Below are 16,187 nucleotides of genomic sequence, written 5' to 3' on the forward strand. Positions count from 1 at the left end.
TCTCAGTCCCGCTTTCCCTCCCAGTCCCTCTCTCCCTCTCAGTCCCGCTCTCCCTCCCAGTCCCACTCTCCCTCTCAGTCCCGCTCTCCCTCTCAGTCCCACTCTCCCTCTCAGTCCCACTCTCCCTCTCAGTCCCGCTCTCCCTCTCAGTCCCGCTCTCCCTCTCAGTTCCTCTTTCCCTCCCAGTCCCTCTCTCCCTCTCAGTCCCTCTGCCCCTCTTCCTCTCTCCAGTTTAGCCAATCCTGCTCTGTCGTTGGATCACAGACTTGCGTCACCATGGCAACAGCTGACGTCTAAAGTAACTGCCCCCCCAAAAAAGTGTTTTTGTGTATGTGTGTGTGTGTGTGCATGCATGAGGGTGTGTGTGTGTGTGTGTGTGTGTGTCTGTCGAAAACCTCCCTTGTTTCTGATACAACCATTTTCTGCAAAACGTTAATCATGACCTCATCCTCCCTCCACCTATCCAGTTAATTGTCCAGCGCACCGCTCTCTCTATTCCCTTTCAGGCCATATTATCCATATTCACTTTTACTATCTTATCCATTCAATACGGTATGTCGTCTCTGTTTCCTATGTGTGGACGGCGGTTGGTGATACTTAAATATCTGAAATACCGAAATGGCAAAACAAGGAGATGGACGGATGACAAAACTGTGATGACGATGAGGATGATGATGAGGATCGGTTTACGGGTAAGGGCACAATGACAAAGTCAGGAGTGCCACTGTTGCTGCCCGACACCACCTGAGTCTAACTGACAATAACCGCATGGCGGTATGGTAGACTAGACTGGGTATAACCTACCTCACCATGGCAATACTGTTATATAGCATAAAGATAGAGGGAGAGAAAAAGGGACCATGTTGCCATCATGTCAGTCAACAAATGAAGGTGACTGGCAAGAGGTGGAGAAGGAACAGGGGGAAGAAAAGGAGAAAGAGAAAGAGGGGAGGCTCCTTTCTTTGTCTGCTGCAGAGCACATTTTTCCCCTCCTCTGTCATCTTCCCTCTCTATCCTCCCCTTGACAATAGTCCTAGACCCCTCTCTTTCTCTTTCTCTTTATCACCATGTACCCCCGGTTCCTTCCCTCTCTTTCTCTTTGTCACCATGTACCCCCGGTTCCTTCCCTCTCTTTCTCTTTCTCTTTGTCACCATGTACCCCCGGTTCCTTCCCTCTCTCTTTCTCTTTGTCACCATGTACCCCCAGTTCCTTCCCTCTCTTTCTCTTTCTCTTTGTCACCATGTACTCCCGGTTCCTTCCCTCTCTTTCTCTTTCTCTTTGTCACCATGTACACCCGGTTCCTTCCCTCTCTTTCTCTTTCACTTTGTCACCATGTACCCCCGGTTCCTTCCCTCTCTTTCTCTTTCTCTTTGTCACCATGTACCCCCAGTTCCTTCCCTCTCTTTCTCTTTCACTTTGTCACCATGTACCCCCGGTTCCTTCCCTCTCTCTTTCTCTTTGTCACCATGTACCCCCGGTTCCTTCCCTCTCTCTTTCTCTTTGTCACCATGTACCCCCAGTTCCTTCCCTCTCTTTCTCTTTCTCTTTGTCACCATGTACCCCCAGTTCCTTCCCTCTCTCTTTCTCTTTGTCACCATGTACCCCCGGTTCCTTCCCTCTCTTTCTCTTTGTCACCATGTACCCCCGGTTCCTTCCCTCTCTTTCTCTTTGTCACCATGTACCCCCGGTTCCTTCCCTCTCTCTTTCTCTTTGTCACCATGTACCCCCGGTTCCTTCCCTCTCTTTCTCTTTCTCTTTGTCACCATGTACCCCCGGTTCCTTCCCTCTCTTTCTCTTTGTCACCATGTACCCCCGGTTCCTTCCCTCTCTCTTTCTCTTTGTCACCATGTACCCCCGGTTCCTTCCCTCTCTTTCTCTTTGTCACCATGTACCCCGGTTCCTTCCCTCTCTTTCTCTTTGTCACCATGTACCCTCGGTTCCTTCCCTCTCTTTCTTTCTCTTTGTCACCATGTACCCCGGTTCCTTCCCTCTCTTTCTCTTTGTCCCCATGTACCCCGGTTCCTTCCCTCTCTCTTTCTCTTTGTCACCATGTACCCCGGTTCCTTCCCTCTCTCTTTCTCTTTGTCACCACCCTCGGTTCCTTCCCTCTTTCTCTTTCTCTTTGTCACCCCCCGGTTTCTTCCTCTCTCTTTCTCTTTTCCTTCCCTTCCCTTTCTTTCTCTTTCTCTTTTTCACCATGTACCCCCGTTTCCTTCCCTCTCTCTTTCTCTTTGTCACCATGTACCCCCGGTTCCTTCCCTCTCTTTCTCTTTGTCACCATGTACCCCCGGTTCCTTCCCTCTCTCTTTCTCTTTGTCACCATGTACCCCGGTTCCTTCCCTCTCTTTCTCTTTCTCTTTGTCACCATGTACCCCGGTTCCTTCCCTCTCTTTCTCTTTGTCCCCATGTACCCCGGTTCCTTCCCTCTCTTTCTCTTTCTCTTTGTCACCATGTACCCCCGGTTCCTTCCCTCTCTTTCTCTTTGTCCCCATGTACCCCGGTTCCTTCCCTCTCTTTCTCTTTCTCTTTGTCACCATGTACCCTCGGTTCCTTCCCCTCTCTTTCTCTTTGTCACCCCGGTTCCATGTACTCCCGGTTCCTTCCCTCTCTTTCTCTTTGTCACCATGTACCCCGGTTCCTTCCCTCTCTCTCTTTCTCTTTGTCACCATGTACCCCGGTTCCTTCCCTCTCTCTTTCTCTTTGTCACCATGTACCCCCGGTTCCTTCCCTCTCTCTTTCTCTTTGTCACCATGTACCCCTGGTTCCTTCCCTCTCTCTTTCTCTTTGTCACCATGTACCCCGGTTCCTTCCCTCTTCTTTCTCTTTGTCACCATGTACCCCGGTTCCTTCCCCTCTTTCTCTTTCTCTTTGTCACCACCCCGGTTCCTTCCCTCTCTCTTTCTCTTTGTCACCCCCCGGTTCCTTCCCTCTCTCTTTCTCTTTGTCACCATGTACCCCCGGTTCCTTCCCTCTCTTTCTCTTTCTCTTTGTCACCATGTACCCCCGGTTCCTTCCCTCTCTTTCTCTTTCTCTTTGTCACCATGTACCCCCGGTTCCTTCCCTCTCTTTCTCTTTCTCTTTGTCACCATGTACCCCCGGTTCCTTCCCTCTCTTTCTCTTTCTCTTTGTCACCATGTACCCCGGTTCCTTCCCTCTCTCTTTCTCTTTGTCATCATTTCGGTTCCTTCCCTCTCTCTTTCTCTTTGTCACCATGTACCCCCGGTTCATTCCCTCTCTCTTTCTCTTTGTCCCCATGTACCCTCGGTTCCTTCCCTCTCTCTTTCTCTTTGTCACCATGTACCCTCGGTTCCTTCCCTCTCTCTTTCTCTTTGTCACCATGTACCCTCGGTTCCTTCCCTCTCTCTTTCTCTTTGTCACCATGTACCCCCGGTTCCTTCCCTCTCTCTTTCTCTTTGTCCCCATGTACCCTCGGTTCCTTCCCTCTCTCTTTCTCTTTGTCACCATGTACCCTCGGTTCCTTCCCTCTCTCTTTCTCTTTGTCACCATGTACCCTCGGTTCCTTCCCTCTCTCTTTCTCTTTGTCACCATGTACCCCCGGTTCATTCCCTCTCTCTTTCTCTTTGTCCCCACCCCGGTTTCTTCCCTCTCTCTTTCTCTTTGTCACCATGTACCCCGTTCCTTCCCTCTCTCTTTCTCTTTGTCACCATGTACCCTCGGTTCCTTCCCTCTCTCTTTCTCTTTGTCACCATGTACCCTCGGTTCCTTCCCTCTCTCTTTCTCTTTGTCACCATGTACCCCGGTTCATTTCCCTCTCTCTTTCTCTTTGTCCCCATGTACCCCCGGTTCCTTCCCTCTCTCTTTCTCTTTGTCACCATGTACCCCGGTTCATTCCCTCTCTCTTTCTCTTTGTCACCATTCGGTTTCTTCCCTCTCTCTTTCTCTTTGTCACCATGTACCCCGGTTCCTTCCCTTTCTTTCTCTTTCTCTTTTTCACCATGTACCCCCGTTTCCTTCCCCTCTCTTTCTCTTTGTCACCATGTACCCCGGTTCCTTCCCTCTCTTTCTCTTTGTCCCATGTACCCCGGTTCCTTCCCTCTCTCTTTCTCTTTGTCACCATGTACCCCGGTTCCTTCCTCTCTCTCTTTCTCTTTGTCACCATGTACCCCGGTTCCTTCCCTCTCTTTCTCTTTGTCCCCTACCCCGGTTCCTTCCCTCTCTTTCTCTTTCTCTTTGTCACCATGTACCCCGGTTCCTTCCCTCCCTCTTTGGTTCCTTCCCCTCTCTCTTTCTCTTTGTCACCATGTACCCCCGGTTCCTTTGTCACCCGGTTCTCTCTCTTTCTCTTTGTCACCATGTACTCCCGGTTCCTTCCCTCTCTTTCTCTTTGTCCCATGTACCCCGGTTCCTTCCCTCTCTTTCTCTTTCTCTTTGTCACCATGTACCCCGGTTCCTTCCCTCTCTCTTTCTCTTTGTCACCATGTACCCCCGGTTCCTTTCTCTTTCTCTTTGTCACCATGTACCCCTGGTTCTTCCCTCTCTCTTTCTCTTTGTCACCACCCCGGTTCCTTCCCTCTCTCTTTCTCTTTGTCACCCGGTTCCTTCCCTCTCTTTCTCTTTCTCTTTGTCACCATGTACCCCGGTTCCTTCCCTCTCTCTTTCTCTTTGTCACCTACCCCCGGTTCCTTTCTCTTTCTCTTTGTCACCTTTCTCTTTGTCACCCCGGTTCCTTCCCTCTCTTTCTCTTTCTCTTTGTCACCATGTACCCCGGTTCCTTCCCTCTCTTTCTCTTTCTCTTTGTCACCATGTACCCCCGGTTCCTTCCCTCTCTTTCTCTTTCTCTTTGTCACCATGTACCCCCGGTTCCTTCCCTCTCTCTTTCTCTTTGTCACCATGTACCCTCGGTTCCTTCCCTCTCTCTTTCTCTTTGTCACCATGTACCCCCGGTTCATTCCCTCTCTCTTTCTCTTTGTCCCCATGTACCCTCGGTTCCTTCCTCTTTGTCCTCCACCCTCGGTTCCTTCCTCTCTCTTTCTCTTTGTCACCCCTCGGTTCCTTCCCTCTCTCTTTCTCTTTGTCACCATGTACCCCGGTTCATTCCCCTCTCTCTTTCTCTTTGTCCCCATGTACCCTCGGTTCCTTCCCTCTCTCTTTCTCTTTGTCACCATGTACCCTCGGTTCCTTCCCTCTCTCTTTCTCTTTGTCACCCCTCGGTTCCTTCCCTCTCTCTTTCTCTTTGTCACCATGTACCCCGGTTCATTCCCCTCGGTTCTCTTTGTCCCCCTCGGTTCCTCTCTTTCTCTTTGTCACCATGTACCCTCGGTTCCTTCCCTCTCTCTTTCTCTTTGTCACCATGTACCCTCGGTTCCTTCCCTCTCTCTTTCTCTTTGTCACCATGTACCCTTTGTCACCATGTACCCCGGTTCATTCCCTCTCTTTCTCTTTGTCCCCATGTACCCTCGGTTCCTTCCCTCTCTCTTTCTCTTTGTCACCATGTACCCTCGGTTCCTTCCCTCTCTCTTTCTCTTTGTCACCATGTACCCTCGGTTCCTTCCCCTCTCTTTCTCTTTGTCACCATGTACCCCGGTTCCCTCTCTCTTTCTCTTTGTCCCCATGTACCCTCGGTTCCTCCCTCCTCTTTCTCTTTGTCACCATGTACCCTTCTTTCTCTTTGTCACCATGTACCCTCGGTTCCTTCCCCTCTCTTTCTCTTTGTCACCATGTGTTCATTCCCCTCTCTTTCTCTTTGTCACCCGGTTCCTTCCCCTCTTTCTCTTTCTCTTTGTCACCATGTACCCCGGTTCCTTCCCTCTCTCTTTCTCTTTGTCACCATGTACCCTCGGTTCCTTCCCCTCTCTTTCTCTTTGTCACCGTACCCCGGTTCATTCCCTCTCTCTTTCTCTTTGTCACCATGTACCCCCGGTTCCTTCCCCTCTTTCTCTTTCTCTTTGTCACCATGTACCCCGGTTCCTTTCTCTCTTTCTCTTTGTCACCATGTACCCTCGGTTCCTTCCCTCTCTCTTTCTCTTTGTCACCATGTACCCCGGTTCCTTCCCTCTCTCTTTCTCTTTGTCATGTACCCTCGGTTCCTTCCCTCTCTCTTTCTCTTTGTCACCATGTACCCCGGTTCATTCCCTCTCTCTTTCTCTTTGTCACCATGTACCCCGGTTCCTTCCCTCTCTCTTTCTCTTTGTCACCATGTACCCTCGGTTCCTTCCCTCTCTCTTTCTCTTTGTCACCATGTACCCCCGGTTCATTCCCTCTCTCTTTCTCTTTGTCCCCGTGTACCCCCGGTTCCTTCCCTCTCTTTCCCTGTCCCTTTGTCACCATGTACCCCCCGGTTCCATTCCTTTCTTTCCTTTGTCTGTCCGTGGCACATACTCAGAAATAATCATGCCCTCCCTCCCATTGCTCCACCTCTATCTCTTTACATGTTCCGTCTCTGCCTCTCCACCTCTCTGCTCTTATTTATTTTCCTTGTTCCCGCTCTTTATTTCTCACTCCCTCTATCATTAAAGCCCCTGGTAAAGGGGTTGCTATAGGAACATATTTATTTGGAAATGAAGGGAAGAGAATCATTTATACTCTCTCTCTCTCTCTCTCTCTCTCTCTCTCTCTCTCTCTCTCTCTCTCTCTGTCTGTCTGTCTGTCCGTTTGTCGCTCTGTGTGTATGTGTCGTTTTCTCTTTGTCCTCTTCTCTCAGGCTAATCTCCCATATTTCACATCTCAAGTGCTTTATTTGTATTGAACCACCTTTACAGACATCGTTACCATGGCTACAGCCAGTGAGGACCACTGACACAATGATAGACACACAGTGGCCATGACAACCCCTTGGAGCAGTGCAGGGTGATATGATAATTCCTGGTCAAAGTGTCTGACACGTTATGAGACGACATGAATATGCTGGGCTTTTCACAACTCCTCTCTTCAAGATAACCCAGCCCGTCCTTTCTGAAATGAGCATGCAAATGAACGACAAAGAATACTTGAAAGGTAACCAAGGGTGACCACCACGGACTAACAATGTCAGGCCGCATCGAACCCTGATCAAGGGCTACGCTATACAGAATTATCAAAGTGGAGTTTTGTGGTAACATAGGTCCTCGATCAAGGGATATTTTGTTTCGTACTCTGAATTAGCTAGCAAAATCAATATCGTTATGAATCGATAATTCACCAGAGTGATTTCCAAGTAAGCGACTGTGACTGTTTTGAACTGTGTTTGGGAAGTGAAGATAAACATGGTTTTAAAAAGGTGGTGGTAATATTTCAGTCAGATACAGGAAAACAAATGGTCGGCTGCTTAATTTACCCTGTCACGCCGGCTCAACGTACAAAGAGACCACTTTTTGGGGAGGACAAGCTATATTTTCAAAGCTGTAATGTTCACGTGAATACTGATTATTTACAGGGACACACAACATCCTGAAATATATGTAGATGTCTTTGTTGGAAAGAATACGGTGTTTCCCTTGACGGAGTAATGCTGAATGTAAATTAAAAAGGGCTCAACTTACACAACTCTCTCCTTATGGAATTGATGTGAATGAGCTGCATGTAGCCATATCCTTCCAACCAACATTTTCTTTTCTTTAACGATTAGGACAGTTGAACCGTTAACTAAATATGTTCCCATTTTTACTGCGGGCTAAATGGCTGTATGGCTTGCAGTGTAGACCAGGCACATAACTGTAGTTAGATGGCTAGCTATAATGTTGTTATCGTAGAGAGAGAGAGACGGATGGAGCGACACAAATCTCCCTACCCTTCTCGAGGAGAAACTCAGAGAGCGAGAAATCAAATGACATCATCACCCGGCGGCCACATTCCTACAGGGGGAGGAGGGTGGAATAGAGGGATAGGGGATGGAGGGAAGGATGGTGGAGGAGAAGGGGACAGTGGGCGAAGAGGGGGAGGGGGAATGTCCCAAAACTTTTGAGGGAGAAAAACACAGTCCAATGACAGCAGTGAATCCCATCTCGTGTGTGTGTGTGTGTGCGTGCGTGCGTGCGTGTGTGTATGTGTGTGTGTGTGTGTGTGTGTGTGTGTGTGTGTGTGTGTGTGTGTGTGTGTGTGTGTGTGTGTGTGTGTGTGTGTGTGTGTGTGTGTGTGTGTGTGTGTGTGTGTGTGTGTATATGTATGTGGTTGCAGGTCTGTGTGTGTGTGTACAGGGTGGCTGCACTCTTCCTTCATCATGTGCTCTTTTAATTCATGTGCTTCTTCTTCTGACCCCTCCCCCTCTCCTTTTTTCTCCTCTCCTTTCCACTGACTAAAGGAATGCAATAACCACATCTGGAACTTATTAGAGAGAGAGAGGGGGGAGAATTGAGCTTAGCTAGCAGAAAGAAGGAGGATAAATGGACGGACAGAGAGAAGGGAAAGAGAAAAACTGAGGGAGGGTAAAAAATCAAACTGAAAAAAAAGGGAGAAGAAGAGAAGTTTCAACAGTGATTAATGCCAATTAATTCTAGTCTAAGCCAAGGCATGTGCAGAGGCATCTTCTAAGGCCCAGAGCTCAGGGAAGGAGAGAGAGGCCTCAGATGTGGGTTAAAGAATTCTGATTTGAGAGTAGCACTTTGAACTCTCTCTTCCATATTCTATGTCAATGAGTGTGTGTGTGTGTGTGTGTGTGTGTGTGTGTGTGTGTGTGTGTGTGTGTGTGTGTGTGTGTGTGTGTGTGTGTGTGTGTGTGTGTGTGTGTGTGTGTGTGTGTGTGTGTGTGTGGCCAACTGTCCCTACAGAGCAGCCAGTCAGGCTTGAGTAATCGTCCCTTTCTCTCCCCTGGCCCCCAACCCCTCCCTCTCCCTCCCTATTCCTGCCTCTCTCTCTCTCTCTCTCTCTCTCTCTCTCTCTCTCTCTCTCTCTCTCTCTCTCTCTCTCTCTCTCTCTCTCCCTCGCTTTCTTTCTTTTCATCCCCCACTACAACCACCCTCCGAATAAAAACTCTAATCGGTCTTGATCTGGGCCCCCTCGACTTCACCCACCTGCCCACCAGACCACCTTCCCCACTATCGCCACACCAGAACCCCCCAAACACAACTTTTTACCACCCCTCCCCCGACCCCCAAATTGTCTCTCGGCAAAATGTAGACACACACAGTTAGAAAACATGGCAAAGAGGCACAGTCAGATGTGTCTCTTTCTCTCTTCTATTCCTCTCTCTCTCTCTTTCTCTCGCCCTCTTTCACTCTCTCTCTCTCTCTCCCTTTCTCTCTCGCTTTGTGGTTTTAAAAGCTCCATTGGTTAGGCCAGTCAAACAGCTTTAGTAGGGTCTTTAACGTCAACTGCTATAGGCCCGGACGGCTTGCTGTCATCTTGAGTTGCTACATAATGCTATAATTTAATATGTTTAATTTATTACACACATAAATTTAGATTATTTTATAGATTAGTATATTATACATGATAAACAATGAGCCTCAATAGGCGTAATCTAATTTGTAGTTTTCTAGCAAGTTTCATTGTCTGTTTTTGTACCTTTACAATAAACAATAGGACAGCCCTACTACTAGGTAGTAGTATGTCTGCTTCCAACTCACACCCTCAAACACCCTCAAACACATAAATCCCCTGAACGCAGCTCACTTTCCACCCCACGTTCCAGCTCACACTCTCAAACACCTAGATCCCCTTAACGCAGCTCACTCTCCAGATCCTAATCACCTGAATTCTGATCACCCGTTCACACACCTGGAGGTCATTATCACACACTATTTAGTTCAGTTCTTTGCACCCCATCACTAATGACGCCTTTTGCCTATTCTCTATCGGATTTCCCATTACCTACCTATTGCCTGATCTCCCGGACTATGTTACTAGCCTTTTCCCTGCCTGTACTGTTGCCCTTTTTGACCCCCTGTGTATGACCTTCTGCCTGCCCCTGGACCCAGCTACCTGCCTCCTCCTGTGGTCCTTTGCAATAAGCACCACCCTGTGCTTGAATCCAGCTCTCTGTCTCCCCTCGTGTTCATTACATTATGTGTCAAAATTAGTTTTAAAGCGTCAAGTCACATTGTGTTGACATTGAACGTCACACTGTAGCATAGCCATAACTAATGTGAAGAAAATGCTAAATATTGTTTGATTACATTATGGAATTGTGAGTATATCTCATTGTTACATCCACATTATGAATAGACCCACATGTGACTTAAACTACACAGTCTCATGAGCTACATGTTCCATTTCAATGTTTTTTAGCAATATTTACACAAAAAAACGTTGAAACAGAATATGTAGCTCATGAGACTGGGTTGGGTTGCTTGGTCGGTAGTGTGTGTGTGTGTGTGTGTGTGTGTGTGTGTGTGTGTGTGTGTGTGTGTGTGTGTGTGTGTGTGTGTGTGTGTGTGTGTGTGTGTGTGTGTGTGTGTGTGTGTGTGTGTGTGTGTGTGTGTGTGTGTGTGTGTGTGTGTGTGTGTGTGTGCGTGAATATATGAATGTGTGTGTGTGTGTCTGACAAAACCCTCCCTTGTTTCTGATACACCCATTTTCTGCAAAACGTTAATCATGACCTCATCCTCCCTCCACCTATCCGATAAATTGGGGTACATAACCTCATCATTCCCTTTCAGACCATATTATCCATATTCACCTTTACTATCTTATCCATTCAATGCGGTATTCATCTCGGTTTCCTATGTGTGGACAGCAGTTGGTGATACTTAAATATCTGAAATTCAGAAACGACAAAACAATGCCAGTCTAGTGTATACATGAAGTAGTTGTGACATTGTTCATTAAGGACAGAGGCTGACAAATGTTGCACCTGCACTGAGGCCTTTGTTATAGCAGTCTAGGTAGGTACATTAGCAACACCAAGTTGCAGTGTCGCAAATTTACCAAGTGTAGGCTACGAAAAACAATTGCAATTTCATGGATTATAAAGAGTCTTTGCAGGACATACATTTACATTTCATACCATATGAAATGCCTGTTAAGAAAACTAGAAATGTAGAATAGTTTTGATCTTCAAGTGTTTTGAGAGCAGTGTTTTGGACAGGCAGTTGTAAGAGTATAGCCTACACATGAATGATAAAATTGTGACATTGTACCATTGCCATAATGAGCACATAGTGTGACACATAGTTTACAGCCACGTAACTAACATGTGTGTGTGTGTGTGTGTGTGTGTGTGTGTGTGTGTGTGTGTGTGTGTGTGTGTGTGTGTGTGTGTGTGTGTGTGTGTGTGTGTGTGTGTGTGTGTGTGTGTGTGTGTGTGTGTGTGTGTGTGTGTGTGTGTGTGTTTTGTAGCAGAACCACTCATGTGCACTGATGGATTTATGAGAGAGAAAACTGCTGTCAGGGAGCCGAGGAGGGCTCCCTGCAGAAAAACAACAAGAATTTGCATGTTGATTTGGGTTGAAGGGGTTACATTGTATTTAGTGTGTGTGTGTGTGTGTGTGTGTGTGTGTGTGTGTGTGAGTGAGTGAGTGAGTGAGTGAGTGAGTGAGTGAGTGAGTGAGTGAGTGAGTGAGTGAGTGAGTGAGTACATGCATGCTTCAGCTTCGATCCATGTGAATAAGATGTATTAATATGTTTTGTAGTGTGTAATGACCATTCATAACGATTACTGTTTATAGCTGCCACACTATAGGCCATCTGTCAGTTGTTTTACAGGATTAGGCAGTGAAAAGGTGATACAATACTAACATTTAGCATTCTGTGTATAGTTATACTAGTATACTAATATTGTGTATGGATGTTGAGTGAAGGACAAAAGAGTTGCGCTAGCCTATAGTGATCTAAAAAGAGACACAGGCTACATGGATGACATCATCCTATATAGACCTTTCAAACACGCCCCTTACCTACGATAAAGTGCTAGGCTGGTCAGTACCTGCGCGTGCCCGCACATTCACAGTACACGCACTCTCTGACTGTCACGCACAACAAGGTAGACAATGAAAAGGGAGGGTTGCCTTGTGCCGTGCGCGAGCACAAGGAAGATGCTGTAATCGAACAGGTAGTCCAAGAAATCACGTCCACCTTGAGCACATGTCTCCTAGCAACTACGTTATAACAATAGCTGTTATACCTGTCAATGCGCATGTATTAAAGATATGTAATCTAGATGGCATGATGGGTATTATACGTGAAGCTATGCTGGCCATACCTCGATTCGAAATGAAATACATGGCGAAAAAAAGTCCCCATTCCAATCGTTGTGTCGCGCGCACGAGCAGAGCAGGATACAGCGGCAGCCACGCATGGCAAGCTGGAGACTGTCTACAATGGCCTTGGTGTGTGTGTATGTGTGCGTGCGTGTTATTAGGCTACATTTCTATCTCAGGCACCAATAAAAAAAATGGCAAGCAACGTTTGAATGATTGACACAAGTTCCCAAATTACAATATCAAGCACCTTTGGTAAATCATTTTAGACGCGCACTGTCATTCGAACACGTCATTTCTGCCTAACATCATATTTGAAAAAGGCAATAGGTTACTGTATGCACAGGATTAAGGTCATATGGTAGATACTAGATTTTCGCACCAATCAGGCCATGATCATGTTAGAACCACACACGCACACACACACAAACACACACGCACACACTGTGGAATAGCCTACCATTCACACTGCCCCGCATATGACAAACTCGAGGCCATATACGCAGAAAAGAGGAGCATCTACTTCTATCGCTCTCTCACATACACACACACACACACACGCGCGCGCGCACACACAAGCACATAACTGAAACGAATCTAGAGCAACTTTCCCCCTCATCAAGTTTAACAAGCCTCGGTATTGTTCGACAACATGAAACATTGTCTCGTTTATTAGGGAAGGTAACCCTTATCTTACCACGGTGAAAACTCAACGCCAAACTCAGGAGCAGAAGCCTATGCATCGTTCAGAAGACCAGCAAGCCCGTTAGCTCAATTCTCCGTGAGGACAGCATCAAAAAACCCCGTTGGATTTTATTCACCACTATCGGGCAATTGTAATCCTTCCAGTGAATATATGTGACGATTTCGTCGTTATCCACCGCCCCTTTCTAATCTTTTTTTTTACGGTTTAGATCATTTCTTCGTTTTTTCCCCCTATCTCCTTTTTGCTGTCTGCTCTTGCGTGCTCGGCGACGGTCCGTTTTCTCATTAGCGGCGCAGTCCTTTCTCTCTCGCTCTCTCCTCTCACGTACGTCAGCACCACAGCACACACCCCTCCTCTTTCTAGTCTGAATCTCGCAGTAGATGGTAGTGATACCTCTATTATATTTTCATGTCTTTGTCACCAGAGAAAAACTAGACGAATTTGTCCATAATGTTTGTTGTTTTTTTGCCATTATCTCTGTGTTTGTCTATTTAAGAGAGATTGAGTAATAGGTCACAGATCTAATTACATGTCATGGTAATGGAGTGCTGATTTAGTTGAATCATTCTGCCAGCAAATCCTTCTGCAAACATTCTGCATGGCAAAACCAAGTTCTGCCCCAGAAGTGGCAGCGTCTGTCTCCTCCTTTCTCTCAAAGTAATGATGAAGTAGAGGCTATATAGCCTATTATAGCCAGCTACATACATGTCGTTTTCAATGTCCCCATTGCGCCTGTATTAGGCTGCTCTCATATTCATCTCGCTCGGCTTTGCTTCAGCCCAGGCTACAACGCGGCGTTGGAGCGCCCTCAAGTGCACTGACTCAATAATTACTCCCAAACAACTGGAAACACTATTAAAATGCCTACACACGGATGCACCTCGTAGAAACAACACATTAAGTTACACAAATGTATTCACTGAAACATATAGCCACTCTAATTAGGATTCCAGGTATTGTCATCATTAAATTGTTCTGCTGTTGGACCGTTATTGCATGTATATCTAATTCACTGGACTGGCATTGATGTATTTTTTACTAAATAAGTGATTCATTTTCTACCATTACTCAGAGGATCTACTTGAGAAAAACTATATTGGAATGGTATTGTTTGTGCGGTGAAATAAATCTGTCTATAGTAGCCTAGCCTGAATTGTTGTTATAATTAAGGTCTAGCAAGAATTTCTGTTTTATAATTACCTTGATATTGTAATGCTCAATAAGTGGTCGAATATGCTATTCTATCAGGTAAATATATATATTTTTAAATGTATCATTGTTTATTTGATATCAATTATTATTATGGTTAGGCTATGTGATAAATACAAGTATAGCCTACATGGGGTGTAGAGATGTAGTGAAGTGCAGTATTATATTTAGAACATTTAGAAGGATGCATTGAATGAAAAGGTGCCTGCAGTTTATTTATTATCGGACAGTATTAATTACATCATACATTTTCTGTAATAAAAAATCCGCAGGTCTGCCATGTGGCACCCAGAGGTGACCCATCTCTGCCGGGACTCGAACCCGGAGCCTCTGGATTAGAAGTCCAGCGCGCTATTCCATTGCGCCACAGAGACTGCGCCAATAAACATGATTCCGGCACGGTTTAGATACTCACATCCTGCTATGTCGACGCTTTCAGCATCCCTGCAGCATCAGGACCACTCTTCTTGGACATTTTGGCTCTAAGAAAAAGGCCGGTAGAGGGCGCTGTACGCGGTCTCTTCAATGCAATTCGCACGCTCGAGCCTCTCTCCAGAGCCAAAATGGCGATGTGGTGAACATGTATTTAATTTAGGCTTTAATACAAAGCGTTATGCAATAAGGAGCTTGAAAGACAATAGCCAAATAATTGTGTAGAATAGTAGATATAGCTTGCGTCGTTACATCATCCTCCTTTTCTGTATACTAACTGAGGGATTTTATTATTTTGGTGAATCCGCACAGAATAAAACACGCTCAATCAAGTAAACTGTCTGTAAACTACTGTTACTTTCTCATTATTTTAGCGTAATTTGTTCACATTTTTATCAACCATCACACCATGCACGGATGGGTGGAAATGAATGCACAAGTGGACAGACAGCATCGACAGCACTCAGCGTCTGTACCAGAATATTAAGTAGCCCCAGCTACATTGCACCGCTGTTGCATCATAACATCCCCATTGGACATTCCTTTTTCATAAGGTTCCATACTGGATAGATTAGGATGATTGACAACGTTGTATCAGGTATGATTGAATTTAGCTTTACTGCTGTCAGCCAATAGAAATGCATTGAAAAACAGATTCACAACATGGAACAATAGATAGTAAAACCAAAAAAATTAAAGGAAGTTTCTTCTGAAGATTAGGAACCTAGGAAGAAACCTAGAGAGGAACCAGGCACTGAGGGGGTGGCAAGTCCTCTTCTGGCTGTACCAGGTGGAGATTATAACAGTACATGGACAAGATGTTCAAACGTTCATAGATGACGAGCAGAGTCAAATAATAATAATCATAGTGGTTGTAGAGGTTGTACAGGTCAGCACCTTAGGAGTAAATGTCAGTTGGCTTTTCATAGAAAATCATTCAGAGTTAGAGACCGCAGGTACGGTAGAGAGAGAGAGAGTTGAAAACAGCAGGTCCGGTGAACAGGTCAGGGTTCCATAGTCAAAGGCAGAACAGTTGAAACTGGAGCAGCTGCACAACCAGGTGGACTGGGGACAGCAAGGAGTCATCAGGCCAGGTAGTCCTGAGGCATGGTCCTAGAGATCAAGTCCTCCAAGAGAAGAGAAAGAGAGAATTAGAGGGAGCATACTTAAATTCACACAGGACACCAGATAAGACGGGAGAAATACTCCAGATATTAAATCAAACCAAATCAAATCAAATTTTATTTGTCACATACACATGGTTTGCAGATGTTAATGCGAGTGTAGCGAAATGCTTGTGCTTCTAGTTCCGACAATGCAGTGATAACCAACAAGTAATCTAACTAACAATTCCAAAACTACTGTCTTATACACAGTGTAAGGGGATAAGGAATATGTACATAAGGATATATGAATGAGTGATGGTACAGAGCAGCATACAGTAGATGGTATCAAGTACAGTATATACATATGAGATGAGTATGTAGACAAAGTAAACAAAGTGGCATAGTTAAAGTGGCTAGTGATACATGTATTACATAAGGATGCAGTCGATGATGTAGAGTACAGTATATACGTATGCATATGAGATGAATAATGTAGGGTAAGTAACATTATATAAGGTAGCATTGTTTAAAGTGGCTAGTGATATATTTACATCATTTCCCATCAATTCCCATTATTAAAGTGGCTGGAGTTGGGTCAGTGTCAATGACAGTGTGTTGGCAGCAGCCACTCAATGTTAGTGGTGGCTGTTTAACAGTCTGAT

General features: G+C 45.8%; 1 protein-coding gene and 1 non-coding gene across 2 annotated transcripts in view; both read right to left on the minus strand.

The window, feature by feature from the left end:
• The window catches only part of LOC118392716 (kin of IRRE-like protein 1), a 41,047-nt gene extending 27,951 nt beyond the window's left edge, over positions 1-13,096 (minus strand). Inside the window, exon 1 of the mRNA XM_052459686.1 lies at positions 12,770-13,096. Within this exon, the coding sequence (XP_052315646.1) occupies positions 12,770-12,815 (46 nt within the window). The 5' untranslated portion in view covers positions 12,816-13,096. The remainder of the gene's footprint in view (positions 1-12,769) is intronic.
• Positions 13,097-14,287: 1,191 nt separating this feature from the next.
• On the minus strand, positions 14,288-14,361 carry trnar-ucu (transfer RNA arginine (anticodon UCU)). Its single transcript has one exon. It is a non-coding gene; the product is annotated as a tRNA-Arg (tRNA).
• Between the last annotated feature and the right edge of the window lie 1,826 nt (positions 14,362-16,187).

Source organism: Oncorhynchus keta, chromosome 13 (genome assembly GCF_023373465.1).
Source record: "Oncorhynchus keta strain PuntledgeMale-10-30-2019 chromosome 13, Oket_V2, whole genome shotgun sequence".
Taxonomy (NCBI): domain Eukaryota; kingdom Metazoa; phylum Chordata; class Actinopteri; order Salmoniformes; family Salmonidae; genus Oncorhynchus; species Oncorhynchus keta.